This window comes from Poecilia reticulata, linkage group LG2, assembly GCF_000633615.1.
Source record: "Poecilia reticulata strain Guanapo linkage group LG2, Guppy_female_1.0+MT, whole genome shotgun sequence".
NCBI classification, from domain to species: domain Eukaryota; kingdom Metazoa; phylum Chordata; class Actinopteri; order Cyprinodontiformes; family Poeciliidae; genus Poecilia; species Poecilia reticulata.
Genome location: NC_024332.1, coordinates 11,695,683 through 11,714,416, shown reverse-complemented (window position 1 = coordinate 11,714,416; position 18,734 = coordinate 11,695,683). Strand labels below are relative to the sequence as shown.

Below are 18,734 nucleotides of genomic sequence, written 5' to 3'. Positions count from 1 at the left end.
AGAATGAGCAAAAAAAAAAAAAAAAAAAAAAAAAAAAATAATAATAATAATAATAATAATAATAATAATAATAATAATAATCAGACCTGCAGCTGAAATAAATTTTTGTAGCAGATACAAGTCCTAATAGGAGGAAAAGTCCATTTCCAAAGAACCCTTTAATCCGTCTCAGTTCATCAGTCTGCTCAGAAACCGTTTGACCGTTTGTGCGGCTGTCAAACAAACCGAGCAGCTCATGTCCTCAAACAAGCAGTCGCTCCATTTAGCGCACAATCACATCTTAATCAGCGTGTTTACATGGTGCAGCCTCATGCCAAGATGCCGATGGGAATCTTTTTTTGGGGCACCATTTAGAGGCTATCCTGTTTGCAGTAACCCTGATAAGACATTTGCACAGTTACATGGCTTCACACGCTCAGCCATAAACAGCCTATACACAACTTTTTGCATTTATTTAATCCTGGCTAATTCATGAGGTGTTCTACAAAAACAAGTTAGTTGGCTTTATGCTACAGAATAACTCTGGATAACTTTGAGAAAACAGTGGCTGACAATCATTTTAATGGTTGTCAGGGAATGTAACTGGCATAAAACACAACTTCCTTTTTAAACACTTGATAACCCTCTTCCTTTTCCTGTCCTCAGTTCTCTGGAAATATTTCAATCTTGTACACAATGCTCAAGACTCAATCATGGTGCAGAATTCTAAGGAACCTGAACGCCTGTGTGTCCGGGCGGGAAGAGGAGCACGTGTTGTGCGTTTGCTCTGAGACATTTCCAGCGGTTTCATCACATCCTCAAATCAAAAGCTTATGTTCACTCATACATACCGTGAAATTCAGAGGAACTTCCAAAAACCACCTTGGAAATGCTTAAATATTGAAGACAATTTCAGTTAATAAAGTGTTGGTTAATGGGCAACTTAGCTTCAATTGTCATGAAGCCAAGTGTCTTCATAACATTGCTGAGTTTTCACCAAAAACAGAGAGCACGAGAGAGAAGTTTTGTTCTCTGGTGTCTCAGTGCAGCATGAGTGTTTCTGTAGCAACCAAACACAAGCTCTGATTGGTATATTCATAACTCTTTTGAAGCTTTTTTTTTCATTAAAATAACCTTTCTAGCAATTTTACAGCTTTTTTCCACTAATGTGACTTTCTTTCTGTTAAGAAAAACAACCTTAGTCCCTAATTTACCCTTCATAAAATTGGTCAAAACATTTAATCAATTTTCGTTTTTAATGAAAATGATCTGAAACATGCTAATTTAATATAGGCAATTTTTAAAAAAATAACTATTTAACTTATTAAGAATAAAAGGACTAAAATGCCTGTGAAACACTACTACTTAATTATCAATTTTTCTATCCACGATCAGCCCAGATTACTGACAGACCAGTAGAACAAGAAACCTTTCAGTTAGGACCTGACTGGCAACATAAAGTAGGTCAACAGATAAAAAAAAAGGGAACCCATCCGCTACAGAAATCTCACATTTGGATGATGAACACATTTATTGACACCTATCACCCTGGAAAGGATAACTAAGCAATTTTTAAGGCTTCAAGATTGAAAGGTGCCAATAAATTTGTGATTTAAAACAAAACGTTCATGCTAAAATAAAAATGAAATCTGCAAACAAGACAAATGCTTGGTGGCAGGCTGATAAAGGTGGGCAACTGCTTTTTTACATAGTGCCAGGTTGGAAATCCTTATTTCACAAATGAATTCTGTTTATAATCAAATTGTCTGATACTCAATTTTTGGATCACCTGAAACATGTAAGTATGACAAAAAGTACAAAAGTTGATTTTCTTCTCTGCTCCAACATTGATCTTGACCATGACATTAAATAGGAATAATCTCACATCCTCTCATCATTACTCATCCTGTTCTCTGTGTACAGTACATTTACTCCTTATTTCTTAATTTTATGAATTACACATATCCAGCCACCAATGGTACAGTGGGCCTTCTAGAGTAATGCATATTCTTGGAAGAGCTCTTGTAAGCGGTGTAGATGACTCACTTTGTGGGGGGAAGGAAAACAAAACAGATGGTTTGGGTTACTGATCAGTAAACTGCAAGAGGTCTTCAAAGACTTCCAGTTCTGGGGATAAACATGTTGGGGAAAAAAGCATCAATTTGTTTCAAAACTAAATATACTGAGTTTAGTGAAGGGGTGTCCTGAACGTAGAGCACCCCGAGCTCTAGCAGGAGGTCAGGGGTTAGACACTATTAAAATATTTATATCCATCAAAGTTCTTTACTTTGAATATTTTTAATTTATTATATAAATTAAAGAGAGAATTATCTTTATTTTCATCTGGATTAAAAAATACCTCTATCAGGGGCGGATCTACAGGGGTGGCATGGGGTGGCAGTTGCCACCACAAATAAGGGCTTTGCCACCCCTGTTGCCACCCCAGCTGGCGACTATGAATTCAATAAATAGTTATGGGAAATCAGACATTAAGCGCACAAATCTCTTTTTTTCCGACAACATTGAATGCAACACAACGTAACCTGACACCTAAAGCTGAGTAGCGGAGTGCGAGAGGACAGAGCGTTGATGGATATTTTACTGGACTGGACATTACGTGACTTATCGTGTGCCACACCTGCGCCATTGCTGTCCATTGAGTCAACATTATGGGTGGTCTTAAAATACCACAGTCACGCAAAGAATCTGAAAAATGGATGCAATATTTAGCGGTTAATTCAACCCTATGATAACAAGGGCTTCAGATTTGACAGGTGAGGAAAAAGTTTTAACGTAAAAAAAACATTGAACAAGTGAGCAGTAGGTCAGTTATGCTACCCTAACTGTTGCTAGCTTTCTATTGACTTTGATAACCTTAACATGTGCTGCGCARTTCGGTGTGTTTTGGTTCCGTTGGCACTAAAACAGGTCAACCCGCCCACCAAGTCATCAGTAGAGCAGCTGTTTAAATATGACTTAAAACTGATGTTTGATAAATTATCTGTGATACAAATCTATAAACAATTTATTTTGTTTCTATTAGTTCTGTCAAGATGCAAGAAGGGGCAAATTTATCTTATATTGGTCAGTCGTTTTATTTGAAATATGCTGTAGGAGCCATAGTTTGATGATAAGTTCAGTTTTTGTTTAACTTTTAGGAATTGCAGCAACTGCAGATAGTGTGCCACAATAAAGGTACAATAAAGCTGATAAACAGGTGAAGAAACAAACACCACTTCTATTCTGCCTTTTCTCGCTCTGTGTGTCAGCTTTACATGACCCGTTGCCATGGCAACCGACAGACAACAGCTCAACTTGCAGATAGAGCAGAGATTACCGACCAGGGGAAACAACACCAAAAAACAAACATTTCCCACACAAAAAAGTAGCAAAAACACCAAAACAGAACATTCAGTCTGTTACATTATGCCGTCAGCCTTGATGTCTATATTGTCATTATTAATAAGTTTTCGCCTGAGCACAGYAGTGGTTGATCAGCTGATTTAATAGATAGGCTATATCTGATAACAAATGATGGCGCTACAAATATTTTTGTGACAGATTTCTGCTCGTCCTGCATTGGGATAAAATGGTTTTCTGGACATAACTCAATGAATCACATAGCAACTAATAGGCGCTGTCCAATCCAGTAACACATATCAATTAGCAAGAGTATGAAAGACATAAAAATAATTAACTATACTATATTAAGAAATTATATTTAATCCTAAGTGTTGAATACAAGATAAAACATTTTGAAACAAGTAAATCAAGTAAATTAAGTCCAATGTTACTTCTGTGTAAGCTAAACGTGAGAATGAGACGTTCTATTTTTCTCTCTCTCTTTCTCTTTCTCTCTCTCTCTCTCTCTCTCTCTCTCTCTATATATATATATATATAAATTCTGGGCTGCACAGTGGCGCAGTTGGTAGAGCTATTGCCTTGCAACAAGAAGGTTCACTCTGGCTCATAGCCTTAGTTATTGGGATGTGTAATTACATGCTCCCTGTTGATTCTAGGTGTATTCCTGCTCCTCGCTTTTTCTTCTCCCTTTCCATGAAATATATAAAATACAGTGTTCTGGGCCACACGTCCCACTGCCTTGGGGCACGCTGACATCACATCTGTTGCTTTTGATTTTTAACTGGGTCCTAACATTTGGTGGTTTCCATAAGCCTGCTGCAGTGGAGGGGACAACAGCAGCTAGTGCAGTGTTACTTATTAGAGGTCAGGTCTTTATTCAGTAAAGAAAGGAGTAACATTTTGTTAGATGCACTTACACTGTGTTCATGGATTAAGGCCGCACATACTTGTTATCACGATCAGTTAGTGAGTGTTATACACTGTGTACATCTGAGCTGCCAGTCTCCAGGAACATAGTTTCTTTTAGTTTTGATATTTTTTTATTTTTATTGTTTCAAATCATTTAGATGTCTGCAAGTCACAGAGCTGTGAGTTTGAAACACCCTGGGATATGACCGTGATGGACATGCTGCACTTTCTTTGTATGACTAGGAATGGTAGGAATTATGCTCCTAGATTATACTGATAATGATTGGCTCTACCTCGTTGCGATTTGCAATTTAGTTTGGATGTTTCTGTGGCTGAACTGAGTGCACACAGTTCTGCCTCAGAAACAGGGGGAGAGCACATATGAGTGCTACAAGTGAAAGACATGTGACATTGAGTAAACAGTGAGAAAGAGAGAGATTAAAAAAAAAAAAAGAAAGATAAAAATATTAAAACCCGCACCCCTTTTAGGACTTCAGTTCAACGTCATTTAACTGGGACTTTAGTCAAAAACACAGAAGACAACACATGCAGGGTTCTTAAAAACGCATAAAATATGTAACTAAAATGGAAATTGGTTGAAGCATTATTTCTGTCTTAATTTGTTATTGTGATTAAAACAGGGAACGTGAGGAAAGCAGGACAAGAGTGACAGTCAAAGGCGCTGCTACTGACAAACGCAGCTAAGAAGGCTTTTTGATACTTGTCATTCCTTTAAATGTTAAGTATTAGAACTGAAGCAGGTGGCATAGAACCATCTGTACAAGATCTTTTAACACAAAAAGGGAGTGTCACCACTGGAGCTGTCTGATGAGCAATAAGGAGTCAGTTAATGACCGACTCTGACAAGGACTGAATGGTAAGGTGATTCTTTTTCCTGATATGAGACTCCAGGTTCTTCAAGAAGTATATGGACTTGGCATGAAAGGATTTCACAGGTGATAAAACCTGGAACACAGGTGGCTTCCTTTCTGAAGGACGTGGTTAAAGGATAGATATGCTGACGCTGGTAGGTATTAATCTCTCTGGATACAATACTCAAGATACCTGGAGGCGTGGACAGCGCAAAAGAAGACGGCAAAGCTTTCATATTCTGCTTGATCAATCATTACATTCCACGCTATGGATTTCTGACGAAGATCAGGTGAGAAAATGGTACTCCTTTTAGGAATCAAGATCTGCAGACTATGGAACAGATGCTCGGATTGACCCATTTATTTGGTACAGTATATTATCCCCAATCATAAGGCAAGGTTGAGAGAGTAAACAAAACAAAATTGGCTATAAACTGTGCACAGTCTAAATTTAAATTGGGTAAATGCATTGCCTATTATTGGATGTTTGTTTGAATGTCCATTAACAAATCAACAGGGTTCTCTCCGCATGAGTTCCGCACGAGAAGGATGTTTCCAGCACCCGCACTGGGATTCCAGAATGGACAGGCGAACCTGCACATTTATTTCATAATGATGTTTTTAATGAGCCACAGGTTCGGGCAACAGAGTTTGCAAAATACCAGACGTCACAGGACCGTCCAGGGTCAAGACCGTCAAGACCGGTCCCAGGAATCAACTGGGTGCGGCTAAAGGTCATCAAAAGACAGTGGTCTGAACCTCGCTTCACCAGACCATACCAACTCATGGAGAGGACGTCTCACGCTGTCCGTCTGCAAGGGAAAGGAGACACCTGGTTCCATTGGAGTTAGTGCACAACAGCTGAGGAGCCACAACGCGCTCCGAGACGTATAAGAAGATCTGCAGCTTCAATCTTCAGACGAGGAGCGTCTGCAGGCACTTCCCAGGACCGAGGAGGATCAGCAATTCCAGGAGTGCGGCAGGAATTTCTGCCATGACCACTTCAATTTCCTGGAATTCGAGGCTTAAAAGGCCCGGACAGGCACAATACTCCTGTTTCCGGTGTCCTTATGTTGAGAAAAGGAGATTGCACCCTCTCCTTAAACTCACTGTTATATTGGCACAATAAATCCAATTTTCAGTGAGCAACGTACTCAGGTGGGAACCTGAGGTGTAACCCGACGAGGAAAACGGGTACACGAAGGATCAAGTTACAAGACGATCACTGTTAACACATATTCTCTCTTTTGCGTATTTTCATCTTTTCTTGCGAACTCTTAATGAACTTTCGTTTTCCTTTTTGCGCGTATTTTTGGATCATTTCCTGACGAAGAACTCCTTTTGTTTTTGAGGAATGTCAAAGAAGAAAAGACACGGACTCTAAGACTCTATCATTGAATTCTGTAAAAAAAAACATTTGTAATTGATTTTTATGTGTTCTAATTTCTTTTTCCTCCACAGCTTTGCTTTTGGTGTTGCTTTTCATACTGTTGAAGGATTGTAATTGTTATGATCATTATTGATTTTGTGATTAGTAGCCATCTTTAGTAAGTTTTATGTACCTCAGGTATTTTTCCATTTTATAATTTTTGGGTCATGATTTGTAATGTGTTTTGCTTGTTTTGAAATAATTGAGTTATAGGATTTTTAAAAGGTTAATAGGTATTTTTAAATTTAAATTGAGATTGTTACAAATTTTTGCCATACTTCAGGTGAGTATTACATTCTTGGACAGCACAAATCTATCCTCTACAGGTAAAAATAAGGAGTTTAATTTGAGATGCATAAAACTGTCAACAGGGTAGCAGAGGCCCACCTGCCCCGCCTCCCTATCAGATGCTTTTCTGTGGTGCTGCAGATGAGGGGGATGTGGAGCTGAAGGGTTCTGTTGAAAAGGGGGACTGTTGTATAAGAAGGCCAATGTTTTAGTTATTGTTGTATAAGAAGGCCAATGTTTTAGTTATTTTAGTCTACTGAATATTTTTTTGTTTGTTCCTCTATTGGAAGGCTTAATCATTTTATTTGTGAGGTCTGTGTATCTCAGACCTCAAAAGGGGGACTGTTGAAGAAAAATGACTATTTTTAGTGTTTAAACCTTTTAGAACAAATTTCTTAATTTTGAACAGGTTTCTGTTAGTGATTTGAAACTAAAACTATTGCTGGGTAAGTATTGAATAGAGATCTGGAGGAGAGTTTCTGCTCAGAACCCTGGGGTCTTATCATTAAAGACAGGAGGTAATAAATTAACATATGCAGGAAGGTGGAGGACAGTATCACTTGAATTACTGTGAGAAAGGGAACTTTGGTCGGTTCACGTAACCAGGATGAGAAGTCTTCCAAAACTAACATCTGACATGGTAAAAAAAAATGAATATAACATAAAATGTTTTATGTCACTAACATTTAATTTGTAAGATATTTTTATTAGTTATTAATAACATGCTTTGACTGAAAATTGTATTGTCTTGTTTTAGAATTAATTTAGTCAATGATGAATGTATTTGAAATTGTATTATTTCTGACTATATTAGAATCAAATGAAACTTTGTTTAAAAGTTATAGCTAGTCTAGTCAGAATGAGACTGAAACAGCAACGAAATGAGCCTTTTTATTATTTAAAGTGAGCAACACCTGATCGTACTCGACCACTTTACATGTATTTATATTATATTATATTATATTATATTATATTATATTATATTATATTATATTATATTATTTAGATATTTAGGAGAACAGCAGTGCTAGAATGATGAAGAAAGGTGATGAAGCTCTGGTGAGATCTTCATTTAGTTTATTAAAATATGTATTAACTGTTTTTTAATTTTTAAATAAACTAGACTATTTTATTATGAGAAGAGCAGGTCAGGGAAGACATAGGAGAGCCAGGTGGAGATTCAGAGTGTGAAGATATAAAAATTATATTAATTTCAATAAAACCATAAAGGAGAACAGGTGAAGACTGATGTCAGTTTGATGTCTTTCAACGTCTAAATATTTTTTTCATTATTTCCAAACTATAAGGGTAATGGTTAGGAGGCAATAAGAAAAGTGCTTGAGGAGAGGTTTAAAAATAAATTAGTGAAAATGTTTGCTACACAGTAAATAGAGTTGAGATGTATAATAATGTATATCTGAAAATTAAGTTGTTTAAATTCTCATTCTGTATAATAAAAACATACTTTTATTTAGCTCACAATCTGACACTGTACATTACTGTAGTGTCTGTTGTAAATCCATGAATCCATGCAGGAACATCAGGCTGCAGAGTCAGAGGGAGGCAGAGACAGAAACACATATCCGTAGATATTTTAGTTAAATGTTTGCGGCTGAAAATGACAAGGAAAAAAAACATTTAGCCTGTGTGTGCTACCAGAGTATGTAGCTTGCYAGTTGTGAGGCAAATGCTAAAGTGAGTGTTCATCCTGGAATGACGGTCATTATACTATGCATAACTTTAATCTGATTATTGGATTGTAAATRGTAACGTGTTAGAATACTTGTTACTGAAAACAAGGGTCAGATTAGAGTAACGCATTACTGACATGCTGTAGGGCTGTGTAATAACATCGATTTTGCAATATATATATCGATATTTTCTTTCCTAGAAAAAAATCAATATTCATTTACAAGTATCGTAACATACAACTGTCACCTTGCTCACTCACTGCTTGCTTTGCCGGGAGAGTGATTCGGTCATCAGGCTTAGAGTGATTCCTTCAGATGTTAAGTGTCAAGGTTWAAAAGGTATCAAACTATTCAGAGCAGGGTAGTTGGTGCACTTTATTTACTTCACAAATGCAATTTTCAGTTAAATTAATTCAATCCAACTCTATAACAATCACAAAATGTCACCAAAATCACTCTCTCCCTCTAAAATCTTTCAGAAAATCGCAAAAGTGTATTGAATTGTATTGTTTGCTGAATATCATAATATATATCGTATCGTGAGCAGAGTATGGTATCGTGAGATTATTGTATCACTACAGCCCTAACATGTTGATGGCACAATAGTTTATGACATTTCTGCTCAAGCTATTTACTGATCTGTCAGGTTTCTGATATGCGACCCCCCAATGACAGACTCGTTCCTCCGCCCTTGCCTACAGGTATAAAAGTTTGTGCACAAGGGAAATAATTCAGAAAAAGCTGATTTTAGTTTACTTCTGCACCAGCTCTTTCTCCAAGGACGTCCTTGATATTTCTCTCTCTTATTGTCTCAGGTAACAATGTTTGTATCTGTGTTTCTCCAGTTTCCTGTTTTATCTTATACTTTCTTCTGATTGGATTAAATTCTGTAATTCTGTGACGTCAACACACATTGTTGTGTTTCTGTCCCCACACGTGGCCACGCGAGAGAACCCGGGATCAACAGGAAGAATCAGAGCCAGATTTTTTGCTAAATTTAATTGTATAAATAATTCTTCCTTAACGGCCTCCAACTAATTATTCCAGTGAACGAAGCACATACAGCTCCCTTTTAACCTCCATCTTCCCATTTCTGACACTGGATCTTCAATATCCTCAAGTTTTGAAATAGCAGGCAGTTATAAACCGGGTGTTAGCTGTAGTGGCTAAGTCTTGGCTACAGTCCGCTGTCACCTTGATATCAGCAGGAAAATGAAAAAAACTAAGCACTGGATGGTACCGGCTAATTACTGGACACAATGGCACACCACAAAACTCGATTGTTGTACCAGTAGCTCACAGATATTTTAAGTTTAGCATCTTTTTCTTTTTCTTGCAGCTTTGGGTAAAAACAATAGGAGCAAGCAGCACCCGGAACCAATCTATGTGGCATAAATTCAAACGGAAATACGCGACCACCTCTCGTGGCATATACCCCATTAGTGAACAACAAAAAGTCACATTTACCGTCTCTCATCATAGGCACAAAAGATCCGCAAAAGCTGTGTTCCCCTGTAAACCATGAGTGGGGGAAATTATTTTTCACACATCTTTCAATATTCCTTGCAAATATTTCTTAAGTAGCACCATGAAAATCAGTTATTTTGATTGCAAAAATAATAAATAAATTTTTTTAAAAAACAATTGCGTAATCCTGGAAAGACTGACTGTCAGATGTTAGATTATTTATTTTGTTTTATTTTCTTTATGATACATGGACCAAAGTAAAAATATAGAATAAAAACATTTAGTAGTAGTTCTCATGTACCTGTGCTTTAGGAACACATGTAAGTTCAGAGCTATTTTTGGGCCACGCAATGATTTCTCTCCACCAGCAGCTTTATGGTACACCATGTTAAGGTCTAAAGGTTTAAAACCAACTTTCCATTCAGAAAGAATTCCACCCCGCTTTTCATTTTCAGTCACTGGGTTTCTGGGCGCTGGTTGTATTAAGAAACTATGACATCAGCCTATGATTTTAGGTCAAGCAAGCAAACACGTGAGAGTCCAAGAAAGTTTCTTTATCTGTCTCTGTGAAAGACGTTTTTAACTGACCACACAGGATTGTAACCCTGTTAACATGCAGCAAAAATGAGTAGAATTAGATCTGCAGACAATTACCTTCAGCTTTAATCTTTAATTGAATTCAAAGCATGCTTGTTTTATTGGATAAATCAAATCAGCAAGCATGGATGACAAACTAAAACAATTTTTTTTGCACACTTTAATTATCCAAACAGAAAAAAATCAAACAGCTCAGACATAATGTAGTTTGTGAAATATGATGAATAAAAACTGGCACGATACATCAGTGTGAATCAGACTATATAGCGAATGGGCCACTGAGCACAATACAGTAAGTGCACATGAGTTAGAACCTGGTGTCAAGGCAGATTTCACTTATTTTTTCATGCAGGTGTTTACTTGTCTTTTTTTTAAATCATTTTATCGCACACCACAAAACAAACCAAAAATAAAACATCCAACATTCACCTGTTCAAACTCATACATGAAGGGAAACAGACAAGGTTCTAAGTCTAGATAGCACTAAAGATGATAGAACTCAGAACTAAGGATGGGATGGAGAGTTTTGGGAACTGTGAGGTCACTCATAGGCATTACTTACTGTAATCTGAGATGGTCGTTGGATTGGGGTAGATGTGGGCTTAATCATGATGCTACTTGTGATTTTACTGATGCCTTTGGCAGCGGGAGTGCTGCAGTTTGCAATAATCTGAGTCTTTTGCTCCTGGAGTCCAGGCACTTGTGAAGGGGTGCTGGCAGCTTGAATGAACGGATTTCCTAAGTGAATGTGGATTTTGTTATCCTCCGTGGTGATGATGTTTGACCCCGAGCTGTTCGACCTCTGCACTTGCCAGCTGCTTTGCCTTTCCGGGGTGACACGGAAGACGGTGTGCCCACCAATGACTTCCACAGGCTCTGCGGAAAGGGAGTGATCCTGCGCTCCTGTTGTCACTGACACAATTTGTATTGGCGACATAGCTCGGTCTGGTGTTATAGAACCACATGAGTCTGGGGTCATGGCTCTGGAGTAAGTAGTCATAGTGAAAGGTGATAGGGCCCTATCTGGGGAGCACGGTTCATCTGAAATGGAGGAACACTTAGATTTAGTTGTCGGAGAAATGGATTTTGTAGTAGGGGAAATTGAGGCATTCTGAATGATTGTAATTCTCTGCTTCGGGGGTCCTCCACTTGTGGGTATGACGGCGGTGCTGGTGAATGACTGAGGGTTTTCTGTGTTGGGACTGGTTATCTCTAGTGTTGCCGTGTTGTGTCCGTGGTCAGGAGTGACTTTTATATGCAGTGGCTGCCCAGGACAGTGGGTCAACACCACATCTCCAGTCTGGGTGTGGTTGCCGTTATGCTGTGGTTGCATTTTGCCATTCACCTGATGGACGTCTTTGGTTTTGAGGAATGGGCCTCTTGCTCGCTTCAGGTTGTTGTTTAGATTGTTGACATTATTCATAAGTGAAGGGCCATATTTGGTGAGCTGTAGTTCATTGCTGTAATTTGCGCCATCATCAGCCTCGCTTTCGTTATACAGCTTCCCGTTGACCACCGCTCTTTCTAGCGGTACCATAGTCTTGCTGTTAGGAGACATGAGGTCAAGCGGCTCAGTCTGAACCTCCTTGGTCAACACATGAAGGTCTGAAAACCGCCTTCCATTCATGCCTGGGCGAAGACTTTTGCTGAAGCGTCGGTATCTCTCCAGCTCTCGAGTTAGCGTCTCCATTTCTCGGGCCAGTTCTTTGTTTCTCACCTCCTGCTGGGTCAGTTTTCTCTGCAGAGTGGAGTGGTCAGTTTTCATTCGGCAGATAGACTCCTCTGTTCCCATGTATTCATGAATTTTCTCCTTCAGAGCTGTCACCTCTCTGGACAGATGACTAGACTTTGCTTCCTCTTCCTTCAAGCGTTTATAAAGAACATGCTCTTGGTTACACTCCTTCTTTTCATTCAGTTGGTACATTGTAAGCTCTTTTCTGGATACTTCCAGTTCCTCCATCAAGGCTTTGGCTCTTTCTTGTTCATTGACAAACCTTTTCTCCAGTGTTTCATACTCTGGTGTTTTTAATGAGTCTTCCTCTGCCACTTTCATATCCTTTAGTTTACGTCTTAGATGTTCAACCTCCTGTGTCAAATCTTTGACTTTGTTGTCTTCTTGCTGGAAATGATTTGCCAGAGGTGTATTGAGTTGCTCTTCTTTCGCTTTGCTTCTCAGGTATTCCCTCTCAATTGTCTCAAGTGACTGCAGCCGTTTCTTCATCATATTGACTTTAGATTCCAGATCTTTATTCCTCTCTTCCTCGGTTCTTAGCTTGGCCTTCAAGTCATCCCTCTCCTTTGTTGCAAAACACATTTTCTCCTCCAGCTCTGCCTTTGACCTCAATGCCTTCTTGCTCTCCTCTATCAGCTTCTCTGTGACTGACGTAACTTTGTTCTGCTCAGCCTGAAGCTTGCCTGTGCTGTTTTGTACCTTGTTCTCCATCTGTTTCAGCTTATCGGCCGTCGCTTTCCTCTCATCCACCAGCATAACAGTCAGAGTCTTTAACTTGGTCAGATCTTCCTTCAGTGTCTGCTCTGTCTTGACCACCTTGCCTTCAGCGGCCTCCAGTTCTTTGACTCTGACTTTCAAAGCTTCCAGTTCACTGTTCAGAACCTTTGACACTGTCCTCTCCTTCTCCAAGTTACTTTTGAGTGAGATGCATTCTTGTTTGCTTTTACTGAAAGCATCCTCCAGTTTTTCCAAGTCTGTAATTCTGTGGTTCAGTTGATCGACTTCGGCTTTCAAGCACTGGCTCTGTTTGGTCTCTTTCTCCAGTTTCTTATTGAGGTCTCTGCACTGGTCCTCCATCCTGATCAGCTCTTCATCCTTCCCCTCCATCTCAAGCACTCTTTTTTGTAACTCTTCAAGCTCCGACATGAGGCTTGAGTTTCCACACTCGCCTCGGCTAATTTTGTCCCTCAGCTCCTGCAGTTCCTCCTCGGCCCTTCTCAGGGTCTTATTGGTCTCCCCCAGCTCATCCAGCTGCCGGCTGAGTGCCGACAACTTCTGGCGCAGATGCCTGTTTTGGGCATCCTCGCTGGTCAGTTTGGCAGTCATGGCTTCCTGATCTTGATGGTGTCGACTTGCCTGCTCACGCAGCTCAGCCTCTAAGAGAAAGACCTTCTGCTCCTCTTCCTGCAGACGAGCATTAGTCAAGCTCAGCTTATCCTGAGCTTGAGAGAATCCGGCGCTGAGATCTTGAACCTTGACTGTTTTCTGATTAAGCTGTTCAATGAGACGCTGCTGTTCATCCACAACCATCAACGCGAAAGACTTCAGTTTAGTCAGCTCTTCCTTTAGACTTTCTATCGTTTTGTTTTTTTCTTGGTCTTTTCGTTCTTGGTATACCTTTTCCTGATCAATTAACAGCTTTAACCTGTGAAAACAGAAAACATTTGATTTAAGGAAACTGATTTCAGAATGAGCTGTTTACAGCCTATATGTGTTTTACTTCACTTAGATGGAAATCAAAAGATATATTTATAGATACAATTTATCAACTGGACATTTGAGTATGGACAAAATACCCGCAAATAGAGATTAACTGGACCCAAATGTCCAGTTGATAAAATCTATCAATAAAATGTTGGTAAATTCGATCTATAATTTGGGCCACATCTCTGATAACTGATACACTAACACTGTTATTTTCTCATCATGGCTGTGGAGGAGTAAAGTCTTTATGTCAGAAAATTTAATACATCATAAAACAGCAGAAGTTTGGGGGTCATGGTTTATGTATGGTTATTATTTTCTCCCTTGTTGCCAACTACATCTCATATGAACAGAAAAATGGATTCAACTATAGGATGTTTGAGCAGCTCAAGATATGCTGCCATGATAAAAACAGCAAATTTTTACTTTTTCCATTAAATTTGAAGCAAATAGTAGAAGTCAGGAGCTATTAGTCAAATGCACTTGATTAACCTGATCATGTTCAACGTGAATACCTCTGAAAAAGCAGGAGTATTCCTCAGAAAATACATAATGTGAAGTATTTTAGGGGATAAAGAGGAAATTCATCATTCTCAAGTTAGAAATTTTTCTGTTTTAAACATTTAGGACAGTCCTAGGAGTCAACAATAAAGGATGTTAACCTCAAATGTTCAAAGTAATGAAACAAATAGCTCCCAATGCTAAATTTAAGAAAAAACACAGCAAGTCATTGAAATGGCTTAAAAAAGTAGGTTGCTAACAACACAGTTGAATGAATCCTATAACCAACAGGACAATGATCCCAACAGAATACATCAAGTCAAAGTCCATACTCTATATTGGAATCTTTGCAAACCCCATGGAACTAAGGCAATATTGTGGATGTGATAAAGCTGTAAAGTGATAACTAGCAGTTCCTGCTAATGGAGGTTCCACCAGCTGCTAATCACAGGACGTTCTTTCCATAAAAGAAGCGGCGTAAGGGCAGCAAGGTTTGGTGTGAAAATTAGACATTCTCAAGCATGGAGTGTTGTGTTAAAAACACAACATGAGCAAGTTAATTTTGACACTTTAGCTCACCAAGATATAGGTTACCGATTTCAGCTCTTTAGGAAGAGAATTGTAGTTTTTAATGGCCAATTTGACCAGATGTTTCTGTGTTAGAGCTCTGTGTGTTCCACATGATGCAGCTTGATGTGTAAGCCGGTCAGGGCGTCTGCCACTGAGCCCATTCATCCCCAGGGTGAAGCAGCTGCCAGGCATTTCCACACAGATAGCCCTTTGGCATGGAACAATCCCATAATTGAGGGGTTCCTTTTGCACCGGCCCCCCATCCTTTACCGCTGCCGCCTGCCCTTCCCGTTTCTTCTCTTTCTTTTTTTTTATTCTTTGCAATTAAAGGAATTCCCCCTGCTCCACAGTTTAAACAGAAACCTCCTCAGAGAAGCTCAGTGATGATGATGTCAGGGTCGTGGGTGCAGTGTCATGTCTCTCACTGACGGCTGTAAAAAGGGGAAATAAGAACTGGATATTCAAAAACAGCGAGTAAAATATTATATTGCAATGTTTACTGCCAAAACAAAGCTCATTTGTATAACTAATGTGGGTTTTATGTTTATTCTGTCGCCATTTAAAAATACTTTTACTCTTCCAAGATTCATTTTTCAATAGTGTGATGTTTGGTGTATTTCAAACCCATAATGCCAAATGTATCAATGTCGGAACTTTCTTCAAAAACCATGAGTTGTTCAAAAACTTGTTTAAAAATGGCTACAATCACCTTCTGTAACACAGATCAGGGCCGACCCAAGGCATAAGCAAACTAAGCAGGGGAGTGGAGCTTATTATTGTAATTTTTTATTATTATTTTTTTGTAATAATTTCTATGTAATTATAATATCAAAAACACAATTCATTATGAAGTGATTTGTTTTTACAATAATATATATTTGATCATGTATGTAAAAATCATTATTTTATTGACAAAAAGAAAAATAAATTGCTCTTTGGGGTCCCTAGTGGCCGCGGTAGGTACCGCACGCTTCGCCGGTATCATGAACTGCCGTGCAATGTGCAGAGCACATCCAAGCGTCCAAAGCTCCGGTCAGAAGTCAAATAAGCAAAACAATGTCTCAAAAAACACAGGACGAGAAATGGGATTTTTGACAGCTGTTGACACCTTGTTCTGCCGTGCGCATGGAGATTGAGGGCTTTCGGCAAGAGGTTTTTGTCAGTCGAGCACTGCCAAAAAAGGTCAAAAATGCTGTGTGTCTGTGTTCCCCTATCACCCCCCTCCCCTTGTGCCTAGCAGAGGTTTTCGTATTTAAATGAAGTTGCTGAGTGCCATACAAATGCAAATCAACTGTTGAGCACCGCCTTTTGACTCTTATTCATTTTGTAGCTAATCCTTTTTACCTTCTGTTCACCATAAATAAGTATGTTTGGACAAAGAATATTAAAACAATATATCTTATCCATTAAAATATATATTACATGTGTCTTAGAAGCACTGAAAATCAACCAAAACTTAGTTTTGGTTGAATTGATGATATAAAAGAAGAATATGCGTGATTACATATATAGACTTTTGTGAAACGTCATCTTACTTTGACATTCTTCCTATCTGAAGATTTATCTTGTGATGGGAGGAATTGCACAACTTAATCAAAAATAATAATAAAAAACATGTTCCTGAGTGGTTCATTGTACATAAAGTATTTTTGTGAATAATATTCAAACTAATGTTAATGTTCACTGATTGCTTTTAAGACTCAGAGTCATGCTATATATAGGAGTGGTAGTGGTCATTCCACATCACAATACAGGACTTAAGAAACTACAGATTTTTCAGTATTCAGTTGCTTAACTCTCAAGTTTAAATTGAAGAACAAAATGGTTGAAAGTATGTGATACCTTCTGATAGAGTATAAACATTTGTATTCTTTTTTTTTAAGTTTTGTTAGTAAAGCACTAAATATAACTCACTGATTATGAATCATATTCTATATAAACTAAAAAGGAGACAGCTCAAAGTAGAATTGAGTAAATAAACATCTATACATTTAAAAACATTTTAGCAATTAATTATAATAAAAATAAAATATACTGTTTCTGTCAACTTTCATTTAACACTCCAGTCCAGTTGATGGCAGTAATGCGCTTTCATAGTCGGTCAAGCATAAAACCCCAGAGGAAGATTTGCACCCAAATCTTCAAATCTTCCAGAGGAAGAAAACTGATCTTCCTGTTATTTTATTTATTTTGTTATAACGCAGTACAGCAAGGCAGAGTGTGGAAAGCAGTAGAGATCTACAAAATGGCGGCGGAGGACTTTTTCCCGACTGTATGGTTGAGAATAATCTTAACTTATTTACTTATGTATTTTTGAGAAAGCGATATATTTGCTACAATATTTTTTTAATTTTACATTTATTTCCACAGACTCCACCGAATGGGAGTCAAATTTGTGTCAATCAGAACGTTCTGATGTCTGTGATGAGGACAGAGATGCAACTGTGTGTGAGTATCTTAGAATTATGATATTTTATGCTTCAATATTGTTTATGTACATAATGTAATTATGCTATGTATTGACAATACACAAAAATGTTTTCCAGCTGCATCCAGGACMTAYTGCCAGTCATCCAGATGTAGCKAAAGAAAGAAGCAGATAAGATTTATTACTAATCTAGAGATGTCACAATTCCTTGAATGATTAAAGTACTGTGATTTATTAAAATCCATCAAAGCAAATTATCTGCCTCAGAGTTTGTTGAACTATGTTTTACTATTTATTACCAACTGCTTTTAATTTTTTTTTCTTCCAATTATTTCCAAGTGTTTTCTCTTTTTCAATAAAGTTTTTATTTTTTGTAAGAATGTATTAATGTGTTTTTTTTTTGTTTGTTTGTTTTAATGTCTTATGTGTGCATACTAAGCTGGAAGTTGCCAAACAATTTCACTGTAGTTCCATAATGACTAAAAGATGCCTGTAACTCATAATGATTGTCTGTTCTGTATTAACAGCTGATTGAGGAAGGTAGAGAGCACTGGCAGCAGAGGAGGTGGCATTCTGGGAGGATGGCAGCTATGAGGCGGAGTCAGGATGGGCCCCAAGTTCCTCCAACCAGGAGCTCAGTGACATCAGGACTTCATTGCAGGAAGAGACGTCAGGTCTACGCTACAGGAGAGACGTTGGGCCTGTCCTGAACGCAGCATAATGTTTGATCATGTTTGGACAATAAAACACTGCCAGATGGTCCAGAAATGGACAAGCATTTATATCTTATTTTGTGTGCAAACAGTAAAATAAATAAAATGAAATAAAGAAAAAAAAGAAACTTATTTGTCTCTTTTATGTTCCTCATATATGAACATGTTGCATATAAGCAATATCAAATGAATATATTTTAATACAGCATTTATTTTTTATATAGATTTTTTAAAATACAGCATTAAACATTTTAATGATTGGGGCGGGGTTTATTTATAAAGACATAAGTGCTATCCAATGGGCACACATCAACCAACCAATCACATGTCAATGATGAACTCTGATGTCATTGTTTTTCATCCAATGACTGAGAATCCACGTGGATCTGCTGAAGCGCRTTTGCATATCCCACTTTTCGTCCAGTGAAAGGACTTATCCTTCAGGAAGGGAGAAAAGAAAGAGGAAGAACAGAAAAAAAGCCAAGATAAAG

General features: G+C 38.2%; 1 protein-coding gene across 7 annotated transcripts in view; it reads right to left on the bottom strand.

The window, feature by feature from the left end:
- Window positions 1-18,734, bottom strand: part of filip1l (filamin A interacting protein 1-like) — a 156,259-nt gene that overhangs the window by 5,144 nt on the left and 132,381 nt on the right. For all 7 annotated transcript variants that reach the window (XM_017302573.1, XM_008430830.2, XM_008430843.2 and 4 more), the window contains one exon: window positions 11,158-13,972. In XM_017302573.1, the coding sequence (XP_017158062.1) occupies window positions 11,158-13,972 (2,815 nt within the window). The remainder of the gene's footprint in view (window positions 1-11,157; window positions 13,973-18,734) is intronic.